Here is a 21,730-nt window from a genome sequence, read left to right on the forward strand (position 1 = left end):
CCATGTTTTTCTAATTAACAGACAACTTTCAAATCCATCTTGTTTGAAACAATTCCGGGAAGGATCATAGAGCAATGAAAGTCTGAGTGATGAGGAAGGTATAGCCAAATCATGGGTCTGCGGGCCTATTTCAGATCTGATCGCAGCAGCAAATTTATCAGCTAATGGACAAAACCATGTGCACTGCAGGGGGTAAATTTACTAAGGTGGGAGTTTTTTTTAGAACTAGTGATGTTGCCCATAGCAACCAATCAGATTCTACTTAACATTTAACAAGCTGCTTCTAGAAGATAATAGATAGAATCTGATTGGTTGCTATAGGCAACATCACCAGTTCTAAAAAACTCCCACCTTAGTAAATTTACCCCCAGGTGTGGCAGATATAACATGTGCAGAGAGAGAGTTAGATTTGGGTGTGTTATTTTGTTTCTGTGCAGGGTAAATACTGGCTGCTTTATTTGTACACTGCAATTTAGATTTCATTTGAACACACCCCACCCAAATCTAACTCTCTCTGCACATGTTATATCTGCCCCCCCCCTCTCCACCCCCCCAAGCAGTGCACACAGTATTGCCCATTAGATAACAAATTTGCTGCTGCAATCAGATCTGAATTAGGCCCTGTGACCACACAGGCACGAAAAATAAATAATGAAAACGGAAACTTGCATAGTAGGGGGAGTTCTTTCCCCTGCACAGTGGGTAATTAGTACTCACTACAATTCCCCTCTCAGCAACCCTGCTCCTGTCACTATCATACCTCCCAACTGTCCCGATTTTGGCGGGACAGTCCCGTTTTTCACGGTCTATCCTGCTGCCCCACCCGCAGTGTCCCGCGGGTGGGGGGGCAGTTGGGAGATCCCCCCTGTCACTTGCTGCGCTGGTCAGAGCAGCGGTGAATAGATGCTGTGGGCATGTGCACAGCGTCTATTCCTGGCAGAGAGGCACAGGGGGTATGGCCAGCAGCTCTCTCACCGCTGTCCATGCCCCCATAATGACAAAAACGGGGTGTGGCCTGAGATCGTGGCAGATGCCATGAGGCCACGCCACTTTTCATTAGGCCATGCCCCCTAAATTCGGCCGCGCGCCTTCGGCGCACAATGATGTCCCTCCATGGATGGTCCTAAAGTTGGGAGGTATGCACTATTACTGTACAGCTGGGCTCTGGCCCATGCCAAACAGGGGCTGGGGGGGGGGGAGAGGATTGCATTCTTCCCCATGCACAGATACTCAAATAGAGTTCAGCAGTTTGACCTCATAACCTAGGAAATGAGTCACATCTAAGTAATATACTAACAGAAATTATCTGATTACAGTATATACTATATCCTTATGCACTACAAAACTAAGAAATGTCTTTAGAAATGCTAATTTTACCTACCGAGTCCACTATTTCAGTAGTTTATGCCATGCCACACAAGATTTATATTGCAGATCTTACCAGATTATTAAATTCAGTTTTGCTAATTGAATTTATCATTACAGTACATATGATTATGTGATTTATAGGTTCGCTAGATCATTTATTTCTATGCTATTATTGCAATTTCCTTATCATTTCTGCTCTACATCTTATTTATCAACATCAAAATAAATCAGCAGTCTCAAATGTTGTACTGAATCCCGAGGTCAGACACAAAGCAGAGAATAATAACCCTGACAAAAGTCATCCATTGTTCTATGTTAGTTCCAAAAGTAATCTGCAAAATCATTCTCATCGCTGGCAGCTACATTATCCCACTTCTGAAGAGTCAGTATATAGAAATACACTGCTCAAAAAAATAAAGGGAACACTAAAATAACACATCCTAGAACTGAATGAATTAAATATTCTTATTAAATACTTTGTTCTTTACATAGTTGAATGTGCTGACAACAAAATCACACAAAAATTATTAATGGAAATCAAATTTATTAACCCATGGAGGTCTGGATTTGGAGTCACACTCAAAATTAAAGTGGAAAAACACACTACAGGCTGATCCAACTTTGATGTAATGTCCTTAAAACAAGTCAAAATGAGGCTCAGAAGTGTGTGTGGCCTCCACGTGCCTGTATGACCTACAACGCCTGGGCATGCTCCTGATGAGGTGGCGGATGGTCTCCTGAGCGATCTCCTCCCAGACCTGGACTAAAGCATCCGTCAACTCCTGGACAGTCTGTGGTGCAACGTGGCGTTGGTGAATGGAGCGAGACATGATGTCCCAGATGTGCTCAATTGGATTCAGGTCTGGGGAACGGGCAGGCCAGTCCATAGCATCAATGCCTTCGTCTTGCAGGAACTGCTGACACACTCCAGCCACATGAGGTCTAGCATTGTCTTGCATTAGGAGGAACCCAGGGCCAACCGCGCCAGCATATGGTCTCACAAGGGGTCTGAGGATCTCATCTCGGTACCTAATGGCAGTCAGGCTACCTCTGGCGAGCACATGGAGGGCTGTGCGGCCCCCCAAAGAAATGCCACCCCACACCATTACTGACCCACTGCCAAACCGGTCACGCTGGAGGATGTTGCAGGCAGCAGAAGTTCTCCTTGGCGTCTCCAGACTCTGTCACGTCTGTCACATGTGCTCAGTGAGAACCTTCTTTCATCTGTGAAGAGCACAGGGCGCCAGTGGTGAATTTGCCAATCTTGGTGTTCTCTGGCAAAAGCCAAACATCCTGCACGGTGTTGGGCTGTAAGCACAACCCCCACCTGTGGAAGTCGGGCCCTCATACCACCCTCATGGAGTCTGTTTCTGATCGTTTGAGTAGACTCATGCACATTTGTGGCTTGCTGGAGGTCATTTTGCAGGGCTCTGGCAGTGCTCCTGCTGTTCCTCCTTGCACAAAGGCAGAGGTAGCGGTCCTGCTGCCGGGTTGTTGCCCTCCTACGGACTCCTCCATGTCTTCTGATGTACTGGCATGTCTCCTGGTAGCGTCTCCATGCTCTGGACACTACGCTGACAGACACAGCAAACCTTCTTGCCACAGCTCGCATTGATATGCCATCCTGGATGAGTTGCACTACCTGAGCCACTTGTGTGGGTTGTAGACTCCGTCTCATGCTACCACTAGAGTGAAAGCACCGCCAGCTTTCAAAAGTGACCAAAACATCAGCCAGAAAGCATAGGAGCTGAGAAGTGGTCTGTGGTCACCACCTGCAGAACAACTCCTTTATTGGGGGTGTCTTGCTAATTGCCTATAATTCCCACCTGTTGTCTATTCCATTTCCACAACAGCATGTGAAATTGATTGTCAATCAGTGTTGCTTCCTAAGTGGACAGTTTGATTTCACAGAAGTGTGATTGACTTGGAGTTACATTGTGTTGTTTAAGTGTTCCCTTTATTTTTTTGAGCAGTGTATATATTGTGCATGGACAGTTGTATAAGGTAGCTCGTCTTCGACTAATATACAGTATACTACAATTATTTGCGTTTGAGGTAAACATATGCACCCAACTGAGCCACAACTCTCTTGCGACGATATAAGTGTGACTGGGAGGCATTGGATGTTTGCATATAGAATATTTTATATCGTTTCCTTCACCTGTACATAATTTACCTAACTTAGGGCCTAATTCAAGGTTGATTTCAGAAGGAAAATCTTGTCTAATGGGCAAAACCAGTTTTTACCCTATACAGAGACAAAATAACCCACTCAAATCTAACTCTCCCTGCACATGTTATATCTGCCACACCAGCAGTGCACATGGGTTTGCCCAACTGCTAACAAATTTGCTGCTGCGATCAACTCTGAATTCCCCCCATAATCAAGATTACCAAATGTCCCAAATTTCCTGGGATAACTCCAAGTTTTATTAACATGGAAATTAACCACATTTTGTATATTAGTCCAACTGCACAGTACAATTCCTCTTCTACAGTGTATGTGTAATGCATTCTCAGTGTCTGTCCCTGAGGGGATGTTTTCAGGATGTCGGCGGTCAGGATTCTGATAGTAAGTATGCAGGGACTGTTAGGGTTAGACCGCAGGGGGGTAAGTAGTGGGTGGTGAGGTTTAGGCACCACCTGAGAGGTTTAGGGTTAGGCTGCAGGGGGAGGGTTAGGCACCACTGGGGAGGGTTTGGCTGCAGAAAGGGAGAGTTAGTGTTAGGGGGTTAGGTAGGGGAGTAAGTATACTTTCCAAACCCGTGTTGGAATTCTTAGCATCGGGATGTCACTGTCGGTCTTCTGACCGCCGGCATCCCAAACGCCAGTCAAACGCATATATTTCGTCCCTGAGCTATATATATATTGATAGCAGAAGGACGACTTTTATGAGTGACATATATTTCTATGATGCCGTTGTCTGAGCAGGGCACATCATATGCCAAATTAAACGTATTTGTCCATAGAGTTGCAGAAATATATTGTCTGTGCAATTCTGTGCCACAAATATTCTGATTCTGCAGGAAGTGTCTGTGGGAAATAGATGCCTATTGACCGCTTCTGTGCTCGGAGTACTGCATCCAAAGACCCAGCATGGGATCACCATTTTGGCCATCGCAACACTCGGCCGAAGCTTATTCAGACATGCCCCCGTTGTATAGAATGGACCCAGTCACCACTCCCCCCACCCTGCCAAATGCTGCATCAAGTCAATCATGCTGCAGCTAAGGGGGTACTGTGGCCCTACATGCAGGACCCATTCTGCACATGCACAGACCCCAAACCATGGAATTTGTAAACAAACCATCAGATGTGCGTACAAATCTGAATCAAGCTCATTATCATTGAGATCATCAATAAAATGTGAGTGCACCCTCACACATGCAGAAGTAGGCTGAGTCTATGGCCACATCCCCTGAAAGCGTGCCTAGCAATTCTGCATATTATGATATATTTCGGCACAATATTGGGTACACAGACAAAAGCATCTACAGTGTATGTGGGAAAATTAGTTTTGCGGAGTCAGATATTCTACCCTTTAGCACACATATAAATGAAAATAAGTCTTGGATATACCATTGAACACAATGCAACCCTACCTTATGAACTTCTGTTACATTTTCATTGTGCCCACAAGCATTGACATAATGTGGATATGGATCTGTCCATCCATTTATTGTGCAGGTCCTGCTAACATTTCCTGTAAAAAAATATTGTTTAGTTTAGTTTTTAGGTATCTCACTTTCATAGTTCAGCAGAAACGATTACATATTATTATAAGTGATCGCTGTCAGTGCAGAGGGACAGTGTGGCCGAGCTGTCCCTGCCTTCCCAAACCAGGACCTGCCCTGGAGCCCGCTTTGTAACGGTTATAGTGACCACTAGCTAAGCCCAGAAAGGTTAGAATGAACTGCAGCAGTATGTTTATGTAGATTGCTGAAAAGTGAGTTAAAAGATTGTGACGTATGCAGGGGTGATTTAACAGAGGAGGCCCGTGTGCAGCCTTCAGCATCGGGGCACTCTCCTCTCTGACCGAGACTCAAGGTTTTAATACTTACCTCTGGGGATGGCCATCGACCATAGATGATTCAAAATCATTGATGGTCTATGTCCGATGTCAAATACTTTTACCATCAATGGGGGAGAACCAGATGGTTTCCCTCCATTGATGGTTCAGTGCTACTGAATTTTTTTTCTCAAAGTTTCAGGGCACGGAGCTTAGAATCCTGACACCCATGAAGCCACACCCCCGGGCTCTATTTGGCCCACCTGGAGTTCGGGGCCTGTGTGCCCCGCACACACTGCACCCATTATAAATACGCCAATGGACATATGGGAGACAATGAAAGAAGGAGGGAAATGTATATTGTGGAGAATGAGTGCAGAATAAGGCTCTGCATTGTGTACAGAGACTTAAGATAGGGCTCTGTATTTGGTACAGAGAGTGAAGATGGGGCTGTGTATTGGGTACAGAGAGTGAAGATGGGGCTGTGTATTGGGTACAGAGAGTGAAAATGGGGCTGTATAATGGGGACAGAGAGTGATACAGGGCTGTGTACTGGGTACAGAGAGTGAAGACAGGGCTGTGTATTGGGAACAGAGAGTGAAGACAGGACTGTGTATTGGGTACAGAGAGTAAAGACAGGGCTGTGTATTGAGTACAGAGAGTGAAGACGGGGCTGTGTACTGGGTACAAAGACTAAAGACAGGGCTGTGTATTGGGTACACAGAGTGAAGACGGGGCTGTTTATTGGGTATAGAGAGTGAAGTTGGGGCTGTGTATTGGGTACACAGAGTGAAGATTGGGCTGTGTATTGGGTACACAGAGTGAAGATTGGGCTGTGTATTGGGTACACAGAGTGAAGATGGGGCTGTGCATTGGGTAAAGAGAGTGAAGACGGGGCTGTGTATTGTGTATTGGGTACACAGAGTGAAGATGGGGCTGTGTATTGGGTACACAGAGTGAAGATGGGGTTGTGCATTGGGTACACAGAGTGAAGACAGGCTGTTTATTGGGTACAGAGAGTGAAGTCGGGGCTGTGTATTGGGTGCACAGAGTGAAGATTGGGCTGTGTATTGGCTACACAGAGTGAAGAGAAAGCTGTGTATTGGGTATAGAGAGTGAAAATGGGGCTGTGTAATGGGGACAGAGAGTGAAGATGGGGCTGTGTATTATGTACAGAGAGTGAAGATGGGGCTGTGTATTGGGCACAGAATTAAAACAGGGCTGTCTATTGTGTACAGAGGGTAAAGATGGGGCTGTGTATTGGGTACAGAGAGTAAAGAAGTGGCTGTGTATTGAGCACACAGAATGAAGACGGGGCTGTGTATTGGGAAACAGAGAATGAAGATAGAGCTCTGTATTGGGTACAGAGAGTGAAGACGGGGTGTGTATTGGGTACAGGGAGTGAACACGGGGCTGTGTATTGAGTACAAAGAGTGAAGACGGGGCTGTGTATTGGGTACAAAGAGTGAAAATGGGGCTGTATAATGGGGACAGAGAGTGAAGACAGGGCTGTGTAGTGGGAACAGAGAGTGAAGAAGACAGGACTGTGTATTGGGTACAGAGAATGAAGACGGGGCTGTGTACTGGGTACAGAGAGTGAAGACAGGGCTGTGTATTGGGAACAGAGAATGAAGATCGGGCTGTGTATTGTTAAACAGAGAGTGAAGATAGGGCTGTGTATTGGGTACAGAGAGTGAAGACAGGGCTGTGTATTGAGTACACAGAGTGAAGACGGGGCTGTGTACTGGGTACAAAGAGTAAAGACAGGGCTGTGTATTGGGTACACAGAGTGAAGATGGGGCTGTGTATTGGGTATACAGAGTGAAGATGGGGCTGTGTATTGGGTACACAGAGTGAAGACGGGGCTGTTTATTGGGTACAGAGAGTGAAAATGGGGCTGTGTAATGGGGACAGAGAGTGAAGACGGGGCTGTGTATTGTGTACAGAGAGTGAAGATGGGGCTGTGTATTGGGTACAGAGAGTGAAGATGGGGCTGTGTATTGGGTATACAGAGTGAAGATGGGGCTGTGTATTGGGTACAGAGAGTGAAAATGGGGCTGTGTGATGGGGACAGAGAGTGAAGACGGGGCTGTGTATTGTGTACAGAGAGTGAAGATGGGGCTGTGTATTGGGCACAGAGTGAAGACAGGGCTGTATATTATGTACAGAGGGTGAAGTCGGGGCTGTGTATTGGGTACAGAAAGTGAAGATGGGGCTGTGTATTGGGTACACAGAGTGAAGATTTGGCTGTGTATTGGATACACAGAGTGAAGATTGGGCTGTGTATTGGTTACACAGAGTGAAGACAGAGCTGTGTATTGGGTATAGAGAGTGAAAATGAGGCTGTGTAATGGGGACAGAGAGTGAAGACGGGGCTGTGTATTATGTACAGAGAGTGAAGATGGGGCTGTGTATTGGGCACAGAATGAAAACAGGGCTGTGTATTGTGTACAGAGGGTGAAGATGGGGCTGTGTATTGGGTACACAGAGTGAAGATTGGGCTGTGTATTTGGCACAGAATGAAAACAGGGCTGTGTATTGTGTACAGAGGGTAAAGATTGGGCTGTGTATTGGGTACACAGAGTGAAGATTGGGCTTTGTATTGGGTATACAGAGTGAAGATAGGGCTGTGTATTGGGTAAAGAGAGTGAAGACGGGGCAGTGTATTGTGTATTGTGAACACAGAGTGAAGATGGGGCTGTGTGTTGGGTACACAGAGTGAAGATGGGGTTGTGCATTGGGTACACAGAGTGAAGACAGGCTGTTTATTGGGTATAGAGAGTGAAGTCGGGGCTGTGTATTGGGTACACAGAGTGAAGATTGGGCTGTGTATTGGGTACACAGAGTGAAGATTGGGCTGTGTATTGGCTACACAGAGTGAAAATAGAGCTGTGTATTGGGTATAGAGAGTGAAAATGGGGCTGTGTAATGGGGACAGAGAGTGAAGACGGGGCTGTGTATTATGTACAGAGAGTGAAGATGGGGCTGTGTATTGGGCACAGAATGAAAACAGGGCTGTGTATTGTGTACAGAGGGTGAAGATGGGGCTGTGTATTGGGTACACAGAGTGAAGATTGGGCTGTGTATTTGGCACAGAATGAAAACAGGGCTGTGTATTGTGTACAGAGGGTAAAGATTGGGCTGTGTATTGGGTACACAGAGTGAAGATTGGGCTTTGTATTGGGTATACAGAGTGAAGATAGGGCTGTGTATTGGGTAAAGAGAGGGAAGACGGGGCTGTGTATTGTGTATTGTGAACACAGAGTGAAGATGGGGCTGTGTATTGGGTACACAGAGTGAAGATGGGGTTGTGCATTGGGTACACAGAGTGAAGACAGGCTGTTTATTGGGTATAGAGAGTGAAGTCGGGGCTGTGTATTGGGTACACAGAGTGAAGATTGGGCTGTGTATTGGGTACACAGAGTGAAGATTGGGCTGTGTATTGGCTACACAGAGTGAAAATAGAGCTGTGTATTGGGTATAGAGAGTGAAAATGGGGCTGTGTAATGGGGACAGAGAGTGAAGACAGGGCTGTGTATTATGTACAGAGAGTGAAGATGGGGCTGTGTATTGGGCACAGAATGAAAACAGGGCTGTGTATTGGGTACACAGAGTGAAGATTGGGCTGTGTATTGGCTACACAGAGTGAAAATAGAGCTGTGTATTGGGTATAGAGAGTGAAAATGGGGCTGTGTAATGGGGACAGAGAGTGAAGATGGGGCTGTGTATTGGGTGCAGAGAGTAAAGAAGTGGCTGTGTATTGGGTACAGAGAATGAAGACGGGGGTGTGTATTGGGAAACAGAGAATGAAGATAGGGCTGTGTATTGGGTACAGAGAGTGAAGACGGGGCTGTGTATTGGGTACAGAGAGTAAAAATGGGGCTGTATAATGGGGACAGAGAGTGAATACAAGGCTGTGTACTGGGTACAGAGAGTGAAGACAGGACTGTGTATTGGGAACAGAGAATGAAGACGGGCTGTGTATTGGGTACACAGAGTGAAGACGGGCTATTTATTGGGTACAGAGAGTGAAAATGGGGTTGTGTAATGGGGACAGAAAGTGAAGACGGGGCTGTGTATTATGTACAGAGAGTGAAGATGGGGCTGTGTATTGGGCACATAATGAAAACAGGGCTGTGTATTGTGTACAGAGGGTGAAGATGGGGCTGTGTATTGGGTACAGAGAGTAAAGAAGGGGCTGTGTATTGGGCACAGAGTGGAAACAGGGCTGTGTATTGGGCACAGAGTGGAAACAGGGCTGTGTATTGTGTACAGAGAGTGAAGATGGGGCTGTGTATTGTGTACAGAGAGTGAAGTTGGGGCTGTGTATTGGGTAAAGAGAGTGAAGATGGGGCTGTGTATTTGGTACACAGAGTGAAGATAGGGCTGTGTATTGGGTACACAGGGTGTAGATGGGGCTGTGTATTGGGTACAGAGAGGGAAGATGGGGCTGTGTATTGGGTAGACAGGGTAAAAATGGGGCTGTGTGTTCGGTACAGAGAGTGAAAATGGGGCTGTGTAATGGGTACACAGAGTGAAGACAGGGCTGTGTATTGGGTACACAGAGTGAAGATGGGACTGTGTATTGGTTACACAGAGTGAAAACAGGGCTGTTTATTGGGTACACAGAGTGAAGTCGGGGCTGAGTATTGGGTACAGAAAGTGAAGACTGGGCTGTGTATTGGGTAGACAGAGTGGAAATGGGGCTGTGTGTTCGGTACAGAGAGTGAAAATGGGGCTGTGTAATGGGGACAGAGAGTGAAGATGGGGCTGTGTATTGTGTACAGAGAGTGAAGATGGGGCTGTGTATTGGGAACAGAGTGAAGACAGGGCTGTATATTATGTACAGAGGGTGAAGATGGGACTGTGTATTGGGTACAGAGAGTGAAGATGGGGCTGTGTATTGGGTACACAGAGTGAAGACAGTGCTGTGTGTTGGGTACAGAGAGTGAAAATGGGGCTGTGTAATGGGTACACAGAGTGAAGATGGGGCTGTGTATTGGGTACAGAGAGTAAAAATGGGGCTGTGTTATGGGGACAGAGAGTGAAGATGGTGTAATGGGTACACAGAGGGTGAAGATGGGGCTGTGTATTGGATACAGAGAGTGAAGATGGGGGTGTGTACTAGTACAGAAAGTGAAGATGCGGCTGTGTATTGGGTACATAGAGTGTATATGGGGCAGTGTATTGGGTACACAGAGTGAAGACGGGACAGTGTATTGGGTACACAGAGTGAAGACGGGGCTGTGTATTGTGTACAGAGAGTGAAGATGGGGCTGTGTATTGTGTACAGAGAGTGAAGTTGGGGCTGTGTATTGGGTACAGAGAGTGAAGTTGGGGCTGTGTATTGGGTACAGAGTATGAAGTCGGGCCTGAGTATCGGGTACACAGAGTGAAGACTGGGCTGTGTATTGGGTACACAGAGTGAAAATGGAGCAGTGTGGTGGGTGCAGAGAGTGAAAATGGGGCTGTGTAATGAGGACAGAGAGTGAAGACGGGGCTGTGTATTGTGTACAGAGAGTGAAGATGGGGCTGTGTAATGGGTACACAGAGTGAAGACAGGGCTGTGTATTGGGTACACAGAGTGAAGATGGGGCTGTGTATTGGTTACACAGAGTGAAAACAGGGCTGTTTATTGGGTACACAGAGTGAAGTCGGGGCTGAGTATTGGGTACAGAAAGTGAAGACTGGGCTGTGTATTGGGTAGACAGAGTGAAAATGGGGCTGTGTGTTCGGTACAGAGAGTGACAATGGGGCTGTGTATTGTGTACAGAGAGTGAAGATGGGGCTGTGTATTGGGCACAGAGTGAAGACAGGGCTGTATATTATGTACAGAGGGTGAAGATGGGACTGTGTATTGGGTACAGAGAGTGAAGATGGGGATGTGTATTGGGTACATAGAGTGAAGATGGGGCTGTGTATTGGGTACACAGAGTGAAGATGGGGCTGTGTATTGGGTACAGAGAGTGAAGATGGGGCTGTGTATTGTGTACAGAGAGTGAAGATGGGACTGTGTATTGTGTACAGAGAGTGAAGTTGGGGCTGTGTATTGGGTACAGAGAGTGAAGTTGGGACTGTGTATTGGGTACAGAGTATGAAGTCGGGCCTGAGTATCGGGTACACAGAGTGAAGACTGGGCTGTGTATTGGGTACACAGACTGAAAATGGAGCTGTGTGTTGGGTGCAGAGAGTGAAAATGGGGCTGTGTAATGAGGACAGAGAGTGAAGACGGGGCTGTGTATTGTGTACAGAGAGTGAAGATGGGGCTGTGTATTGGGCACAAAGTGAAAACAGGGCTGTATATTGTGTACAGAGGGTGAAGATGGGACTGTGTATTGGGTACAGAGAGTGAAGATGGGGCTGTGTATTGGGTACATAGAGTGAAGATGGGGCTGTGTATTGGCTACACAGAGTGAAGATGGGGCTGTGTATTGGCTACACATAGTGAAGATGGGGCTGTGTATTGGGTACAGAAAGTGAAGATGGGGCTGTGTATTGGGTACAGAAAGTGAAGATGGGGCTGTTTATTGGGTACAGAAAGTGAAGACGGGGCTGTGTATTGGGTACACAGAGTGAAGACAGGGCTGTGTGTTGGGTACAGAGAGTGAAAATGGGGCTGTGTATTGGGTACAGAGAGTGAAGATGGGGCTGTGTATTGGGTACACAGAGTGAATATGGGGCTGTGTATTGGCTACACAGAGTGAAGATGGGGCTGTGTATTGGATATAGAGAGTGAAGATGGGGCTGTGTACTAGTACAGAAAGTGAATATGCGGCTGTGTATAGGGTACAGAGTGAAGATGGGGCTGTGTATTGGGTATAGAATGAAGATGGGGCTTTGTATTGGGTACAGAGAGTGAAGATGGGGCTGTGTATTGGGTATAGAATGAAGATGGGACTGTGTATTGGGTACAGAGTGAAGATGGGGCTGTGTATTGGGTACAGAGTGAAGATGGGGCTGTGTATTGGGTACAGAGTGAAGATGGGGCTGTGTATTGGGTACAGAGTGAAGATGGGGCTGGGGCTGTGTATTGGGTACAGAGTGAAGATGGAGCTGTGTATTCGGTACAGAGTGAAGCTGGGGCTGTGTATTGGATACAGAGTGAAGATGGGGCTGTGTATTGGGTACAGAGTTAAGACGGGGCTGTGTATTGGGTGCAGACAGTGACTATGAGTCTGTTTATTGGGTACAATGTGATCACACATTCCTGCCCTGTGGGAGTGTCATGAGATTTTCATAGGAGTGTCATGGGTGTGTAATAAACGCTCCGTGAGATCCTGAGTCACATACAAGGGGAAGAGAAGCCTGTTTCTGATGGATCTCTTACACCTTGCATGGGGATGGTACAAGTGCAGATACTATTGGTGACATTTGTGGTGCCCACTGTAAAATCAATGGGTGGCATGGGTTTCTGCTTGCAAATGTACAAATCCCCACATTAGTTCACAGTAGCTGTACAGAATCTCACATTAGCATAAGGTAGTAAATCTGGTTTCCACGACTGCCCTCAATTATAGCCTCTTTATGTGCAAGTCAAAATCAGCCCTAAAGACAGGTGCTATGTATTGGGAATAGTGAATAAGGAGGGGGCTCTATATTGGGGAGAGTGAGAGAAGAAGAGTCTTTGAGTCAGGGAAAGTGAGTGTGGACATAGGACCCGGCTCTGTGGGTGATCGAGCACCTTCAATATTTGTGCTGCGTGCAGACATGTCTATACATATGCATGTAAATATATATATATATATACAGGGGCGTATCTACCCATTGGCCAGGATGGCACTCGCCAGGGCCGCCAGATGAAGAGGGGCGCTGCCCAGTAGTGCCACCCGCGGCCAAAGGGTAGTTTTAGTTTGTACAAGCAGCACCAGTTCTCCCCGTGCAGTTCCTGACCTGCAGTGACGCCCGGCAATGTCTAAAGCAGGCAGCAGTGGCAGACAGTGTTATTTGCGCTGGTGTCCGGCGGCTCCCATCAGCCCTTGCTGCCAGAACTCACAGCAGCAAGAGCTGATGGGAACTGTAGTTTATGAAGTTTCTTTATTGTAGATTCGTGCTGAGCCGCCGGACACCAGTGCAAATAACACTTTCTGCCGCTGCTGCATGCTTTAGTCATTGCAGGGTGTCACTGCACCTCACCTTCACTTAGCCCGCCACCCCCGTCTCACTCCTGGTGGCGGGAATGAGAGCACACAGTGACATTGTCTCTTCTGCCGCCCACAGAGGTGTCTCCCCGCCCCTGAGAGGAGTGAGGACCTACGCAGCACCCACATGTGGTGGAGGAAGATTACTGAGCAGGGCGAGTAGCCCAAAAGAGTGGTAGAAAAAAGCTGCATGGAGGGGAATGCAGCATTTCCCACTAATTACATTTTACAAACAAAACTGATGTAGAGAATAAATGGGTAAGGCGTCAATCCCATGCATCCATTTATTAGTGTCCTAATGGTGTCCTACTCTTCTGATAAGAGGCACAACTATGTTTTATAGGTATTAATTCCAATATTGGCATAAACTACTGATTGCATTGACCTGCTTTATTCCATTCTAGATTATAGAAAGACAGCACAATACAGTTGTAAAATGCAGAACAGGGGAATGACACTTCCTATGTCCCAGCATATATGCAGGACGAGATACCATTCCGGTGGGAGCTGGAGTGCACACACAGTGTGCAAGTGGCATAATGTGTATAAGGGGTACTACTGTGTGGAATAATGTGTATAAGGAGTACTACTGTGTAGCGTAATGATAATAAGGGGCTCAAGTGTATGGCGTAATGTATATAAGGGTTACTACTGTGCGGTGTAACGTGAATAATGGACATTTCTGTGTGGTATATATGTATATTGTGTACTACTGTGAGGTGTCATTTGTATTGGGGAGTAATACTGTGTGGCCATGCCCCTTTTTTGGCACACGCATATTCCCTATTTCAAATATGGGGGGTGGGGGGGCACCAGTCCCTTACTTTGACAGGGGTGCTCGGATCCCTAGATACACCCCTGTGTGTATATATATATATATATATATAGAGAGAGAGAGAGAGAGAGAGAGAGCATTTTTTTTATTTATATAATGGATGTAATTTGAGCATTTCAATCATTTAAAAAAAATTGTCTTACATGAGGGAAGAAAGGGGGCTGTGTACAGGTATATTAGACTCTGCGCCTTTGACTGGGTATTCGGCAACTGCTACTGTATGGCCACCATTTTCATTATCCACCTGAGAGTTGTGGTAATGCAAAAAGTAACCTAATAGAGACTGTCCCTATTATCTAAACACTATAGGCAATCTATCAGCCAATCAAACCAACACATCAGTTACAAAAAAAAAAAAAAGATCTAGACCAGCATCCACATTAAGGAAGGATAATGGACATAAATAGATATGTTAATCCAGGCATGTCCAAACTGCAGCCCTCCAGCTGTTGAGAAACTACACATCCCAGCATGCCCTGACACCTCTTTAGCATTCTCTGACAGCAAAACTGTGTCAGGGCATGCTGGGATATGTAGTTTCACAACAGCTGGAGGGCCGCAGTTTGGACATGCCTGTGTTAATCATTATAGTTGCCTGTCTGAAATAGTAATGATTCTGATTTACTGTATATAGTACCTCATTGTCAAAAATCTTAAATTACTGTGTACAGATGTGTCCACACCAAATAACTACATTTGTCACTCCACAAATTTTGCTAATTAGCTGCGCAAATTGTCTTTTTTAAAATATACAGACGCTGCCATCTGTCACAGATACTTGCATCAGCCCCATGAAAGGTGCGAATTCTCAAAAACTGGCCTCCAATGTAAGCAATGAAGCTTCTTCATATGGAACCATTTTCAACTACACGCCCTCCACACAGCCATAACACGTCCATAAGATGCAACATCTCCGTCCCTCTGTTTAGGTAACTCCCAGTCACCACCCACTACATGTCTAATACATTTCAGATATTGTGCGTCTGAATCAGAACTGCGACTCTGTGCACTGACAATTGAGACTCATGCGCAGTATATCTTAGAAACATGAACAGTATAAAAACATTTCACCACTTCTTCCCACATCAGTAGTACATGCGACTCAGACTCAGGCCCTATGTGTCTTATTTTTCACTGTGCTTACTATTATGAACTTACAAAGTTTCGGCTCCACCCACTGAGCATGCAGTGTCAGAGGGGGCGTGGTTGGCAGCTCTGGTAAGTGCAGCACTGGACGCTGCAATTGGCTGCACAGACTGAAGGGTGCCCGTCTAAAGTCATAATGTGGGTGACTTACCATTCTTGTTGAAGAAATGTCTCAGCACTAAGGGGCATGTTTGAGTGACCGTTTCTCCATAATTAGCTTGGTCCCAGCATGTTATATTATCCCAATCTCCCAAACATCCTAGAAAAATACAAAAGATAAAGGAAATACAGTAATTAGTGCTCTCAGTATTTCTTACTATGCCAGGATTTCTCTTTCTGCATAGATTTTTGCAATTGAATTTACTCAAAATACAGTTGCAACAATGCATATTTAAGGTGGTCTCTATAATTTTTCATTATTGCGTGATTAGTAATTCAAATGGTGTAATTCTACAGTCATACAGTACATATTTTTTAGACTAATATAAGACCAGTTTACAAGCCCGTTTTGAATCTCAAAAGATTGTAAGTCTTCAACGGCAGTGTGTCAATGCTACACTCTACAGTAGGGTTGGAAATCACCTAGCAATAAGTAGCAACCATCGATAGTCTGAGGCAATTGTAGGTAGCTTTAACATTGGGTCTAATTCAGACCTGATCGTAGCAGCAAATTTGTTTGTTAGCAGTTGGGCAAAACCATTTGCACTGCAGGGTGGGCAGATACAGGGGCGGATCCAGAGCAAAATGACAGGGGGAGCACCATGATAGTGGAAGTTGGGGGAAAGGGGGGGGGGGGGGGTTTCTTTTGCTCATGCTCCTGGGTGTGGCTCATAACATGGTTGTGGCCTCACAGGGTATGGCATGCCGACGAGCCACTCTGCACTGCTAGTTGCCACTGTATGGTGCAATCAGGGTAAGGAAGCATGTGTTTGGATTTGTGTATGCAAATAATGCAGGATGTGGGATACAATGAGTGATATAGAGTGGGGAGCGGGAGGTGGCACAGAGGTTTGCAGTCAGATAGAATAGCGGGGTCACTGACTGTGGAAAAGGCATTATGCAGTGGTTTGGACAGTGATAGGAGGAATAAAGTCAGTGTTTTTCTATATTTAACTTTAAATGCCTTTGAGACATCCATGAGCAGATGCAGTGGTGGAACTAGTGAGCGGTGGGCCCAGGTGCGACAAAATGCTTTGGGCCCCTCCACCATCCCATCCAAGTTCACCCCCTCACCCCTGGAGAGGATCTGGTGAGGGGGACCTACTCGGGGCCAGGGAAATGGATACCTAGCAACAGTGCCGTAACTAGACATTTTAGTGCTGTGTGCAAAAAAACAGCATCGGAGCCCCCCCCCTTTCTATGTAAAACAGGGGCAGTGCGTGCCGTAGGCGCGCGCAAAAAATATAGAGGCGTGGACACAAAATAATACCAATTCACAGTAGTCTCCATTATTCAAATTACGCCGCATAGTAGCACCACTACACTAGGTAGAGCCCCTTTTACACATTACGGCAGACAGCGTCCCTTTTTTACGCATAACGGCAGACAGCGTCCACTTTTTACACATAACGGCAGACAGCGTCCCCTTTTTACACATAACGGCAGACAGCGTCCCCTTTTTACACATAACGGCAGACAGTGTCCCCTTTTTACACATAACGGCAGACAGCGTCCCCTTTTTACACATAACGGCAGACAGCGTCCACTTTTTACACATAACGGCAGACAGCGTCCCCTTTTTACACATAACGGCAGACAGCGTCCACTTTTTACACATAACGGCAGACAGTGTCCCCTTTTTACACATTACGGCAGACAACGTCCCCCTTTTTACACATTACGGCAGACAGTACCCCTTTTTTTACACATTACTGCAGACAGTGTCCCCATTTTTACACATTACGGCAGACAGCGTTATGTAATGAGTCAGTTTGACTCATTACATGCCGCGCTGGATTTGGGCCCCTGGACAGTGGCGGGCCCCAGTGCAAGACACTGCTTGCACTGGTGGTAGTTCCGCCACTGAACAGATGGTTGAATGACAGTTTAAGACGATGCCTAATAAAGATTTATTAAGCTCGGTGAAGTGATAAAGTGGAAGGTGATAAAGTACCAGCCAATCAGCTCCTAACTTAACCTCTATGTTACAGGCTGGTTTTGAAAAATGACAGTTAGGAGCTGAGTGGCTGGTGCTTTATCACCTTCCACTTTATCATTTTATCATGCTTAATAAATCTGCCCCTGAGCTCTCTGACAGAATCGCTGTATGAAAATCTGAACAGGGAACGTTTTGGGGACACTAAAAATATAAACACTAAGAAATTAAGCATAATCCCCCTGTATTTTGTCAGTATTTCCCGCAACCTCTGCCCCCTTACAAGTGATAACAATCTTACTTACAGTGGTCAGCGAGGGGAGCCGTTGGTGAAGATGCCTGCTCTGGCTCCCTGGTCAACTGGGGTCTCTAGAAGGGCAAGGGAGCACCAGAGCATTGGAGGAGTTCGGGGAGTCTGAGCTGCCCAGCACCCAGCCAGCGTGACAGGGAATGCTGGAGACGAGAGCTTAACCCTGTCACTGTGCCGAGTACGGGCAGCGGCGGGACCGGCAGCGGCGGGACCCGGCAGCGGCAGCATCAGTCCAGGCTGAAGGGAGCTAGGAGTGCCCTTAAATCACGACCCGATCCCCCCCACCCCGCACCGCTCCGGCCAGCCCTGTTGCTATGCGGCCGGAATGTAATGAGTATAAAGGCTTCAAAAATTATCCTAAACGACAGGGGGGGCACGTGCCCCCCCCCCTGAATCCGCCACTGGGCAGATATAACATGTGCAGAGAGAGTTATGGTGTGTACACACGGTGAGATTTTTTATTACGATTTTGACTATATAGTCAAAATCGTAAGAAAAGCTAGTGCAGATTGCAAGGTGAAAGTCACCTTGCGATCCCAATTCGATGCCGATGTGCAGTCCCGCGTGGTCGGCATCGCAAGAATAGATAGACTCTGCAGGCAAGTCAATTTTGACTGTCTCTATAGAAGAGATAGTCAAAATTGACACTTAGCCAAAATCGCACATAGGCCCTCATTCCGAGTTGTTCGCTCGCTAGCTGCTTTTAGCAGCATTGCAAACGCTAGGCCGCCGCCCTCTGGGAGTGTATCTTAGCTTAGCAGAATTGCGAACGAAAGATTAGCAGAACTGCTACTAAATAATTTGCTGCAGTTTCCGAGTAGCTCCAGACCTACTCCTAGACTGCGATCACCTCAGTCCGTTTAGTTCCTGGTTTGACGTCACAAACACGCCCTGCATTCGGCCAGCCAGTCCCCCGTTTCTCCAGCCACTCCTGCGTTTTTACCTGACACGCCTGCGGTTTTTTAGCACACTCCCTGAAAACGCCCAGTTTCCGCCCAGAAACACCCTTTTCCTGTCAATCACACTACGATCCCTCTAGCGATGAAAAAACGTTGGTCGGCCTTGTGTAAATCTGCTAAGTTTTGTGTGAAAGTACTTAGCGCATGCGCGATGCGTACCATGCGCATGTGCATTTTCCAACTAATCGCTCCGTTGCGAAAAACGGCAATGAGCGAACAACTCGGAATGACCACCATAGTCAGTATCGCAAACACATAATGAGTGTGCTTGCGATACTGACTATGTGCCGACCTAGCCCCTGTCGCATAGTGAGAATCGGGCATAGCCCGAATCTCACCGTGTGTATGGGTCATTAGATTTGGGTGTGGTGTGTTGAAACTGATATCTAAATTTCAGTGTAAAAATAAAGCAGCCAGTATTTACTCTGCACAGAAACAAAATAACCCACCCAAATCTAACTCTCTCTGCACATGTTATATTTGCCCCATCTGCAGTGCACATGGGCCCTCATTCCGAGTTGATCGCTCGCTAGCTAATTTTTGCAGCCGTGCAAACGCATAGTTGCCGCCCATGGGGGAGTGTATTTTCACTTTGCAAGTGTTCGATCGCATGTGCAGCCTAGCAGGACGAAAAAGTTTTTTGCACTTTCAGAGTAGGTCTGAACTTACTCAGCCCTTGCGATCACTTCAGCCTGTCTGGTCCTGGAATTGACGTCAGACGCCCGCCTTGCAAACACCTGGACACGCCTGCGTTTTCCCTACCACTCCCAAAAAACGGTCAGTTGACACCCATAAACGCCCTCTTTCTGTCAATCTCCTTGCGATGACCCGTGCAAATGGATTCGGCGCTCGAAGCATTGTCCAGCAACGATGCTGTTTGTACCCGTATGATGCGTGTGCGCATTGCGGTGCATACGCATGCGCAGTAGTAACCTAATCGCTGCGCTGTGAAAAATCATCAGCGTGCGATGAACTCGGAATGACCCCCATGGTTTTGCCCAACTGCTAACAAATTTGCTGCTGCGATCAACTCTGAATTACTCCCATAACCAGGTATTTCAGGAGACAGTCCCGCATTCCCAAGTGACAGCTGTGGCTGTGGGTAAGCTGGGGCAGGCTTCTGCTTAGTTATTATGTATTACATTGCATTTTTTTTTTTTTTAAAAAGCACCAGTTTTCATAAATGTCCCCAAAAGGGTAGATTTATTATAACTTCTAAAACAGACAATTGGTGGTGTTGCATTTAGCAACCAATAAGAATTTGTCTATAATTTCCTATAAAGTAATAGAGGAATGATAGCTAAAATCTGATTGGTTGCTTTGGGCAACACCACCATTTTAATTTATAGAAACTTTAATCTACGTATAAGAGTTATTAGGTATGAGTGGTGCATCATATTTTACTTACGTTTTACTGTGGTCAGAAAATAAATAAACTATTAATACGTACTGTATTTTGCCTATCGGAAAATATTAAAATATTGGCCAGTTTTCGTGAACAACCAACGTGTTATTATTTGAGTCTTTACTAGACCTTGCAAGAATTGAGCAATGTGTTTAGAAATAGAAAATAGTACTATGCAATAAGGCACAGCGGCAAAACGATTATTTTGCCTAGGCGTAGCTATTGACACAAGCTTTGTTTGCTTGTTTGGCTAAATTACTGTGTTCATATTTCCCTGTAGTGACATTCATCATCCTCCCATCTGTCTAAGGAGAAAAGAATTCATAAAACATCAATTCTGCAATTCAGCAGGTGAGAAATTACTTTATGACTTCTTGTGGACAAAACTGTTAAATTAAATCTGTCATTATGTAGCCAGGAGACACAAAGACCATCAGCAGGGGGTGTATAAATGAGTATTATTTAAAGATCTTCTTTTGAAGAGAAAGTTGATGCTGTCAACTCACTAAAGATCATATCGCAGGAGGTGGCTCACATCTTTATCTTCCATCTCTACACTGCTCAAGTTGCTAGCAGAGTTACAACTAAAAGTGTTTTCTACTGACAAGATACTTTTGAATATTGGCCCTCATTCCGAGTTGTTCGCTCGCTAGCTGCTTTTAGCAGCATTGCACACGCTAAGCCGCCGCCCTCTGGGAGTGTATCTTAGCTTAGCAGAATTGCGAATGAAAGATTAGCAGAATTGCGAAATAGAAATTTCTTAGCAGTTTCTGAGTAGCTCCAGACTTACTCAGCCATTGCGATCAGTACAGTCAGTTTCGTTCCTGGTTTGACGTCACAAACACACCCAGCGTTCGCCCAGACACTCCCCCGTTTCTTCAGACACTCCCGCGTTTTTCCCAGAAACGCCAGCGTTTTTTCGCACACTCCCAGAAAACGTCCAGTTTCCGCCCAGAAACACCCACTTCCTGTCAATCACAGTACGATCACCAGAACGAAGAAAAATCCTTCTTATACCGTGAGTAAAATACCTAACTTTTGTGTAAAATAGCTAAGCGCATGCGCTCTGCGAACCTTGCGCATGCGCAGTAAGGGACTAATCGCAATATAGCGAAAATGGGCAACGAGCGAACAACTCAGAATGACCCCCATTGTCTTATACATATCCTCCTAAAACCTTTAATTAATACACTTCCTTATATATTTCTGGTTTCCATAACATGATCCTTTTATTAAAGAGCCCTAAATTTGGTGAAAAAAAAACCTGCTGTTTTCTCCCAATTTATCATGCCCTGAAACAGCGATGGCGACCACTAGGCACTCCCACTTTCCCATGACTACCATTGGGAAACTAGTTATCTCATAATCAAGGAGAGTAGTGGTACATGAAAGGCCAGCTGTCCTCCCTTGACTTCTTAAGACGGTGATAGGAGCAGGGCCAGTGCTAGGGTGTTCGGTGCCCCCC

General features: G+C 46.1%; 1 protein-coding gene across 1 annotated transcript in view; it reads right to left on the reverse strand.

Annotated features, from left to right (window-relative positions):
- The window catches only part of VIPR2 (vasoactive intestinal peptide receptor 2), a 300,614-nt gene that overhangs the window by 191,513 nt on the left and 87,371 nt on the right, over positions 1-21,730 (reverse strand). The window contains exons 3-4 of the mRNA XM_063921922.1: positions 15,648-15,755; positions 4,971-5,071 (exon numbers count right to left, since the gene is read on the reverse strand). Coding sequence (XP_063777992.1) covers positions 4,971-5,071; positions 15,648-15,755 — 209 coding nt within the window. The remainder of the gene's footprint in view (positions 1-4,970; positions 5,072-15,647; positions 15,756-21,730) is intronic.

Source organism: Pseudophryne corroboree, chromosome 5 (assembly GCF_028390025.1).
Source record: "Pseudophryne corroboree isolate aPseCor3 chromosome 5, aPseCor3.hap2, whole genome shotgun sequence".
NCBI lineage: Eukaryota > Metazoa > Chordata > Amphibia > Anura > Myobatrachidae > Pseudophryne > Pseudophryne corroboree.